Genomic DNA, 9,071 nt, shown 5'->3' with positions numbered 1-9,071 from the left:
GTAAATACACGAGCACAAAAGCAACCCCGGGCGGCGTGAGACCGCGCACGGAGCAGCCTCCCGTGAGCACAGGCTGCGGCCAGGCCCCGGAGCGCGGCTGCCGCTCGCCCCGCGCAGCGCGGGCAGCGCCGCGGACGGGCCGGGGCCGGGGCCGGGGCCGGGGCTGGGGCAGCCGGGCTGGCTTGGCGGCGGCAGCGCTGCCCTTTTGAATGCCTCCCGCAGCTCTGAGTGCTGGCAGGGCGCTGGGAGCGCCAGTGAATGTAGCCCCGCAGAGCCAATGAGCTGGGACCGGATGCGATATATCCTCTGGGACAACAACTGCTCTGTTCCTCCTCAGATCCACATGACGCCATTTACTGCTGCTTTTGCAGAGAGATCACCCTACCTCCTCCGGAAAGAAAAAGAGAGAGAGGGAGAGAGCGAGCGAGCAGAAAAACGCCGAGCCCCTACAGCTCAGATCTCAAATCTTCCTCCTCCTCCTCCTCCACCTCCTCCAAACACACAACAACCACCACCACAAATCCGCTGCGCTCCCAAAACACCCCCCCGATTGCAAACCACAGAACTGCCTGCAACACACACGCTCGCAGAGGGAGCGAGAAAGCTAAGAGGGAGAGAGGGAAGAGGAGCCTGCAGCAAGCAGCTTCTCAGCAGAACGGCTACATTGCACAAGCTGCTTTTTTGGAGGAGCTCAGTGGAAGAAAGCTCTGGCATTTTATTTTAGATCCACTTTGTTTTGTTTTCTTTGGCTTTTCCCTTTCCTCTTGATCAATTTGCAACAGCAACAAAAAAAAAATGTGACTTGGTGTTGGCGATCCGGCCTCCTGTTCATTGAGGAAAAAAAAAAGGAAAGTGTGTGTGTGTAAGACTGAGTGATTTTTAGTAGCAAAGAAAACCCACCCCGATCCGGAGAGGTGTTTTGATTATTATTATAGTGTATACACGCACACACGAATTTATAATCCATCTGGGGAGAGGCACCTAACTTTTCTGTGGACTTTTTTTGGGGTTTTTTTGTTGTTTTTTTTTTTTTTTTTTTTTTTACGTGGTGATCATTCTTTCTCTAATTTGCAAGTTGGACTAAAGCAGAGTTTGGAAAAGAATTTTTTTTTGCTTTAGGGCTGGATTTATTTGCAAACCGCAGGAAGAAGAAAATACAAGAGAGAGAGGGGTTTGGTGCAGCGCCGCGATCACGGTGAGAGCCTTTTCCTTCTTTGCAAAACAAGCTTTTCAGTAACCTCCTCCCCCCCCCCCCTTTGGTTGCTCCAAGAAAACTCGTGGAAATGTTTGAGGCCGATCCCTTTTCCATTCGTACAGGTTCTCCCTCTCGCCCCCTTCCCTTCTCCTTCCTTTCTCAGAGAGGAGCTGGAGGTGGGATTTCGGAGCGCTTTCTCTCCGGGGAGGGCTGGGGGAGCTCGGCGGGCTGCGCCGCGTTCGTGCCGCGCCGCGGAGCCCGGGGCTGCGCAAGGCTGCGCGGGGGGCGGAGGGCTGCGGGGGCTGCCGGCGGGCCGGGCTGCGCTCCACGGAGCCGCCACAGCTCCGCCGTGTTCTCCGTGCTGCTGCTGCTGCTGCTGCTGCTGCGGGCGCGGGGGGCCGGGCACGGGAGGTCCTGCGCGCTCCTGCCCCGCCGGGAACGCGTGGGTTTCCGACAAGCCCCGGGGGAGGCGAAGGGAGGGCGCGGCGGGGCCGGCGAGCGCCGGGGCCGGGGGTGCCCCGCTCCTGGGGGAGAAGGGAAGGAGCAGCCCAGCCCGCCTTGCAGTGCGTGATTTACGCCTGTCTCTAGTGGCGTCAGGAGATCCGTGCGATTCGGAAGTGAGTGCACGTCTGGTGCAGATATATACGTGTGTGTGCGTGCGTGTGTGTAAGCTTAGCTACTTCTCCTGTGATGAAATTAATTCGATCTGTAAGACGAGGAAAGTCCTTCCCCAGGTTCTTCTATGCAGAGGGCATGTGTGGAGGGGAAGGAAAAGCCATAATTTTCACTTTTTTTTTTTTTTTTTTTTTTTTTTTTTTTGGTGGGTTTACTTCGTGACAGCCCCCTTCCCCCATTAAAAAGAGGGGAAAAAAGCAAAAAAAAAAAAAAAAGGCAAAAAAAAAAAAAAAAAAGCTGCTGGTGTTTTCAGCAAGCTGTTTGTGTGTCACTTTGCCCCACCCCGATGGTAAAGTCCCTTTTGCCCTAATCCATAGTCTGATCACACACTCGGCCCTTAATGGGGGTTTCAAAGCACTTTGAAAGAAGAGGAGGTGGTTGGTGTGTGTGCGGTGGGAATGGGGGTGGGGGTGCCTTGCACAGGCTCCGGCCACAAAACAGAAATTCACGGGCAGAGAGAGGACTTCTCTCCCTTAGGCTTCGCCCTTCCCCGGCCAGCTGTACATGGGATTTTTCCACAGCAGGCAAGAAGCCCCTCGAGTTTAAACCTCCCCAAATGTGCCGAACGCGAAACCCGTCACCCTCGCTCACCCTTTTGCCAAGCCCAGTTTGAAAGAAAAGAAAAGTTAGCAATCCTGGCACTTGAGCTCGGTGAGAGTGGACTTTGGCTCTTAGAAGTGGGGAATCGTGTTATCACACACATGCACACACAAAAAGGCAAATCTGCTTCTCTCGCTCTTGGCGGATGCAAAGGGGAGAAGGACTAGGTCAGAGGAGGGAGAGGTGTGCCCGCCCGTCAGGATTTCCAGGCAAATGTAGGTTTGCAAATAAATGTGCTGGTTCTTTGCATCCTGTCCTGTTAGCGGATCTGTGACGGGGAGAAAACCCGGGGAGCACCCGGCTCGGCCCGATGCCCCGCTGGAAATGCCTCCCGGGTCCCTCCGGGCTGGGGCGGAGCGGGGCGGGCTGAAGGTCAGGCAATTTGCAGAATATGCGTAAAATAAGAGGAGCTTTTCCAGCGGCTGGCTTTGTGAAGTTGAGTGGGTGTTTAGGGCAAGGCGAGAGGGGGTAATCTGCCTTTTGCCCAGCTGTCCCGGAGGTGTTGCCTGAACCGTCTGCAGGGCGCCTGGCACTTCCCGGGAGGGGAAGCTCCTTTAGCATCTCCTGGGGGAGGGCGGGGGGGAAGAGTTAAAAGGAAACGTGGGTTTGACTTTCTGATAAGGCGGCTGCGGCTGCCCCCTCCCACCTCCCTACCCGGAGGATGTCTCCTGGTTATCTCCAGGTTGTCTGCACTCTGCGGCGGGCCAGGGGCTGTCGCCTCCCACCTGCTGCGCGCCCCCGCCCGAGACGGAGCTGGAGGCGGGGAGGGAAGCGGGGGCCGGAGGCTGCTTTTCCAGCTCCCACCTTGGCGTCTGAGGGGGGCTCCGACACCGATCCCGGGGTCGTCTGAAGCGCCTTCAGGTCAGGGTCAGCTTTGCTTTTGCAGTGGGTTGTCATTTCTGGAGAGGCAGGGGCTGAGCCGGCGTACCCTCCAGGCTGCCCGGGGCCGGGGGAAACCCGGACGCGGAGGAGACATAGGGCTGCCAATTCCTCTCTAGAGTGGGGAAAGCATTTTATTTTCTATTATTTCCTATCTCCAGATAGTTTCAGAGGAGGTGAACATCTACTTAGGCTGTTGGTTGAAACTTTTGGTGTGGCAGAGGTTTTAATTTGAAAGGAAAAAAAAAAAGTGTAAGCAATACTTCAAGCCAAGTTTGCAAGACTTTTTGGGATTTTGGGAGGGATATGGACGGGGGGGGGGGGGGGGGAAGGAGCACCGTAACATACATCCTGTGTCCAATACCAGGATTTAGCAATATTTAAAATAAGTGGTCACTCTTAAGAGTTAGAGATTTGTCTATATGTATTTATTTTCATTATTTTTTAAGAAAAAAAAAAACACTTGAAGGAGGGGAGCCAGGAGTTAAAAGGTTAAATGTTTTACATTGGTGTTAGAATAAAGACTGTGTCTTGAGATACTCTTTGTTAAACTGTTTGGCTATATTTTACTATTCTGCAGTACAGTATTATTGTTGGTAACTGATGTGTACAGAGTAACACTATGGTGCTCTTTCTAGGTATAATTGAAGACATTGTGTGGTCCTTGTAAGAAGTTTGGTTCCTGCTTGGGTTTTAATTGTAGAATATTGTTCTGGATTTTTGTATAGGTAATTGGATTTTGGAGCCACTTTAAGATATGATAAAGGCAAAACAAATATTAACTAATTTAGAGGGCAGTATTTGAAACTTGCGCATATTTGAGTGTGGAAGTTATTTACAGGTTCTCATCTTCTGTGTCTTTTACTGGCTTTTAATTTAAATTCTATAGTCTGCATTGCTACTTTGTAGTTAACGATCCTTTCAAGTAATATTCACAATCAAGTAGATGTCTTGGATGCTGGCATTATTTGATTCTGTTATGCATGCCTCTATCCCACAAGCCACTCTTGATAATAGTTACAATTTGAAATGTAATCTATGGAATTTTTTACACATAAAAAGAAAACAACAACCAAACAACTGTGGTAACATTGCTTTTGTCATTTTGAGCCTTAAAATAACAATCACAGTGGTGTGCACCAGTATGACACACACTAAAATACTGGGGAGAGATATTTTTACTTGTGCTGTTGAAGTTTTTGGTAGCACTAACTCATTTAATGTCTAACCTCAAACATTTTATTGCTATTTAGTGTTTTTCTTGGGACCATTGGTATTAAACTAAAATTTCCTATTTACATCATGTAAAGTTTAATGTGTAAAGAGACTAGCCTACCAAAATATTATCCAGTTTGAAACAAAATTGGAGAATTATATGTCTGTCATCAGCCGGTCACATTACACTTGCTAAATACTTGCAGGATAGGTTTTTTTTTTTTTCCTTTAGTATAAGGTTTTCAGTAGCCTGATGTGAAAAGAAGTGTCACGTCAAGTGGCTGAAATGTAATCACTTTAAAGGCCATGGTCTAACCAGAAGATGGCCTGAGAAGCCTCAGTCAGCAGGAGTAATACCTAGACTTTCCAGAGCCACAAGTTAAGTTGCATGGTCCTAGGAAGGACTCCTAGGGATTCTTAAAGGTCCTTAAGCTCTCCACAGCAGTAGGCAGAACAGGCCAAGGGGATTTGGTCACTCAGCTGACCGGTGCCAGTGCTTGTCCCAGACGTGACTGCTTTATTTAATGGCTGATGCATTACTTGATTGCCTGCGGTGCTGTGGGGTCCTGCAGGCTTGAAAAGCTGCTGGAGAGAGCATGAGATGTGTTTCAATAGTGAATCCTCTCTTTTTTGCTCCAGGATTTCAGATGTGTTCTAAGCCTGGCGGGGTGAGCAAGCTTCTGGGCACTGATGGAGACTCAGCACGGCAGTGGGTCGCAGCCCTTACTACAGGCTCGGCGTGACAGTGGGCGGCCGCACGGGGAGCCCGACCTGCGGGATGTCCTGATGCAGCAGGTCCACGTCTTGTCCTTGGACCAGATCAGAGCCATCCGAAACACTAATGAATACACGGAGGGACCTACGGTGGCTCCGCGGCCGGGGGTCAAGTCTTCTCCTCGGGTAACAGCCCAACCCAAAAATGAAAGGCCCCACGGCTTGCCTGAGCATCGCCATTTCGGCCGGATCCAGCACGCGCAAACGCACGCATCTCCTCGAGCGCCTCTGTCCCGGTCCATCAGCACAGTCAGCACGGGCTCACGGAGCAGTACGAGGACAAGTACGAGCAGTAATTCCTCAGAGCAAAGACTTCTGGGATCATCTTCGGGGCCAGTTGCTGATGGGATAGTCCGGATGCAGCCCAAGTCTGAGCTCAAGCCGAGTGAGCTGAAGCCACTGAGCAAAGAAGACTTGGGAGCACACAGCTACAGGTGTGAGGACTGTGGAAAGTGTAAGTGTAAGGAGTGCACTTATCCAAGGACCCTGCCCTCATGCTGGATCTGTGACAAGCAGTGTCTTTGCTCAGCCCAGAACGTGGTTGATTACGGGACTTGTGTTTGCTGTGTGAAGGGCCTCTTCTATCACTGCTCTAACGATGATGAGGACAACTGTGCTGACAACCCCTGCTCCTGCAGTCAGTCACATTGCTGCACTAGGTGGTCCGCCATGGGTGTAGTGTCCCTCTTTCTGCCTTGCTTGTGGTGTTACCTACCAGCCAAGGGTTGCCTTAAGTTGTGCCAGGGCTGTTACGACCGGGTAAATCGGCCTGGGTGCCGCTGCAAACACTCCAACACCGTTTGCTGCAAAGTTCCCAGCGTACCCCCCAGGAACTTTGAAAAACCAACATAGCATCGCTAGCCAGAAATACTAAAGTAACAAGGATTATTATTTTAACGTACATATGCAACCAACTAAGCAGCTATGGTCTTGGCACTGTAGTAGAAGGGTTGGGGATGTACTTTGCTGTTTGCAGTGAAATGCTTTTCTGTGTGTGTGCCATCTTAAGTGATACGCTTGTTAGAATCCAGCTAGTGGCATACAGGGGAAAAAAAGGGATGCAGTACATTGTGACCCACATATTGCATAAGCTAAAGCAACACAGACACTCCTAGGCAACTCTATTGTTTGTGAATAGTACTTGCAAAATTTGTAAATTAGCAAATGACTCCTTTTTTTTCATTGTTTTCTGCCAGAGATAATGTGCTATATTTTTGTATATACAATAATATTTTCAACTGTGAAAAGTAAGTGCTGTCATAAGACATGGCACAGTCACAAAATATTATACTAATATGTTGTACATTCGGAAGAATGTGAATCAATCAGTATGTTTTTAGATTGTATTTTGTCTTACGGAAACCTTCTATTACAAGACTTTGATTTCCCTTTGGACTTCATGTATATTGTACAGTTACGGTAAAATTCAGCCTTTATTTTCTAATTTTTTCAACATATTGTTTAGTGTAAAGAATATTTATTTGAAGTTTTATTATTTTATAAAAAGAAATATTTATTTTAAGAGGCATCTTACAAATGTCACCCCTTTTTATGAGGACGTCATGGTTGCTGCAAATAAGGGGTGAATGATGCATATGTTCACTATAAAATAGAAAATATATTAACGTTTGAAATTAAACTGGGCTACTTGTCATTTTTTCCCATTTATTGTTCTGAGCTGGGAGAATTGATACTTATAATTGCAAACTTCACAGTGCTATAGTCACAGTGAGCCTAATGTGAAACCAAAAGGAGATTTTTAAGTGTATTCTTCTTGTTTACTTCTTCACCTGAAAACAGTGCAGGATTTTTGCTCCCTTCCTTTCCACAAATGTCCCATATACTGTTCCTACAAGAGAAAAGGAAAATGAACATAGGAAGATGCATTAATTCATTCCAGACTAGAACTAATAGGCACTGAAAGCTTGACCTATTCTATAAATGATGAGCTTTTGTGCTTCAAATAGGAAATAAGTAATCATTCACAAAAAATGTTAGGCTTGCATAGCTTTACTCAGTGAGAGAGAAGAGGGAAAAATGTAATTAATACTATCAATGCAAAAAGCTTGCAGGATTATTTGTTAAAGTTAGAAGAGTATGCCACAGGGAATGATAGATCTGAATGCAGTCCAGCCTTATGTCAAACATTTGCCTCACTTGTAAGAAGAAAGTTGCTTGATTTGTCATTTGTGGCAGTTACCTTCCACTGAGGTCAAAATCCTTTCCCTGCCAAGTTTCCCACCGGAAGCCTAGAGAATGATTTACCTTTCTTTATTAACAAACTATCATTTCCTGTTCTGAGCATGTCTCTCCAAGTTTAGAGGTCTTAATGTTCAATTTTATTTATACATTTCTTAAGCTAGCATTTAAGAACAGTTGTAAGTATTTTTAAGCTGATGCTTAAAAAAGTCTCCCAGCCTTTTCTGAAGCCCCTCCAAGATAAACAAGTTATTACTAATAAATTAAGAACTCACTAAAAGTTGAAAACCAGAGCATTGAGTAAATGTTCTGTCTTTTTGCCCCTTAATTTTCATCTCAGGTCTGGTGTTTGGATGATTTTACATAGGTCTGTAGGACTCAGAAATCTTACACTGTGTGTTTGTGCATATTGGTTATCAATCATCAAGTGAAATTAAAAAGTGCTTGTTCTCTTACTCCTTTTTTTTTTTTTCCTTACCTCTCAGGTGAAAAATGTAAGCTGGTTTACTTTCTGCACCAGCTGGCTGGATACTCTGGTATACAAAGACGAACAGTATATATTTAGCTTTCTGAGTGGAATTTGCCAGAAAGAGGGTAGCTTATGTTACATGAGTAGTTTGTCCATATTTAAAGCACATCAGTATACTGTAACTGAGTAGTGGACTGTATATGTGAGATTGTGCTTGGCTGTTGATAAACAGAGATTTTTATTATTTAATTATGGGGTTTTTTAGCAATTTTGTTCTTGAAGGGGTTAATAACCATCATGTGTTTCCATTCACTGAATGTAGTTCTTGAATTAGGTTAGGTCCTTATGCTTAAATTGTCCTGGGCTAGTCTTGCTGATTAAAACAAACATTAGGAGAATCTTTAGGCTCTGTCTTGGAAGCTGCAAGTCCCACTGATTTCAGTAAATACAGTGTTTTCAGTGGACTGATGAAATTGACAAAACTGAAGGCAAGCCCAGTCTTTTCAGTGATTTATGTCTCAGTTGAAGATGACTCCACAGAACGCTGAAAGTAAAACTGGGAAACTGGGATGGCTGAGCAGCACAGCAGTCAAAGTGGGTGCAACTCAAAAGTCCTACCAGCTAAAGTCCAATACTAAAACCGTGGATGTGTTTTCTTTTTACAGTATAGTAAGTTCTCTGTCTGCCTAGTTAGGTTCTCAGGGAAAAGGAAAACCATCTTCTTGTTGACAGTGAAATTAGAACTGGTTTGAACACTGAGCAATGGTTGTGACCTTCCACTTGGTTCTTAGTGAGGATAAAATAGTGGGTCCCACCCACCCCAGGTAAGCCCATTACCAGAAATTGGGCAGGATGTGTGATTCTTGGGAGCAGGGATGTAGGGAAGTGTGGCCTGTTGGGCTAACTATGGCACTGGGGTCCAGGCTTCAGTTAGTATGGATTGATGTTTGTGCCCACTGGACTCTTAAAAGCTGGCTTGTGTATATTAGTTAACATCCTAATATTGCACTTAATTAGATAAGGTTTAGTATTCTAAATAAAACCAAAATCTTGCCTCAAGCAGAT

General features: G+C 46.5%; 1 protein-coding gene across 4 annotated transcripts; it reads left to right on the top strand.

Moving 5' to 3' along the window:
- Positions 1-1,038: 1,038 nt before the first annotated feature.
- On the top strand, positions 1,039-6,977 carry SPRY2 (sprouty RTK signaling antagonist 2). Of its 4 annotated transcripts, none has more exons than XM_063149513.1 (2): positions 1,039-1,195; positions 5,204-6,977. In XM_063149513.1, exon 2 carries the CDS (start codon positions 5,255-5,257, stop codon positions 6,188-6,190), a length of 936 nt encoding a protein of 311 aa, XP_063005583.1. In that variant the 5' UTR covers positions 1,039-1,195; positions 5,204-5,254; the 3' UTR covers positions 6,191-6,977. The 4 variants fall into 4 exon arrangements, with proteins under 4 accessions (XP_063005583.1, XP_063005585.1, XP_063005586.1 ...); XM_063149515.1 differs by lacking the exon at positions 1,039-1,195 and adding an exon at positions 1,259-1,371; XM_063149516.1 differs by lacking the exon at positions 1,039-1,195 and adding an exon at positions 1,686-1,812.
- The last annotated feature ends 2,094 nt before the right edge of the window (positions 6,978-9,071 follow it).

The sequence above is a fragment of the Melospiza melodia genome, chromosome 2 (assembly GCF_035770615.1).
Source record: "Melospiza melodia melodia isolate bMelMel2 chromosome 2, bMelMel2.pri, whole genome shotgun sequence".
Lineage (NCBI taxonomy): Eukaryota > Metazoa > Chordata > Aves > Passeriformes > Passerellidae > Melospiza > Melospiza melodia.
This window is presented reverse-complemented; position numbering and strand designations above follow the sequence as displayed.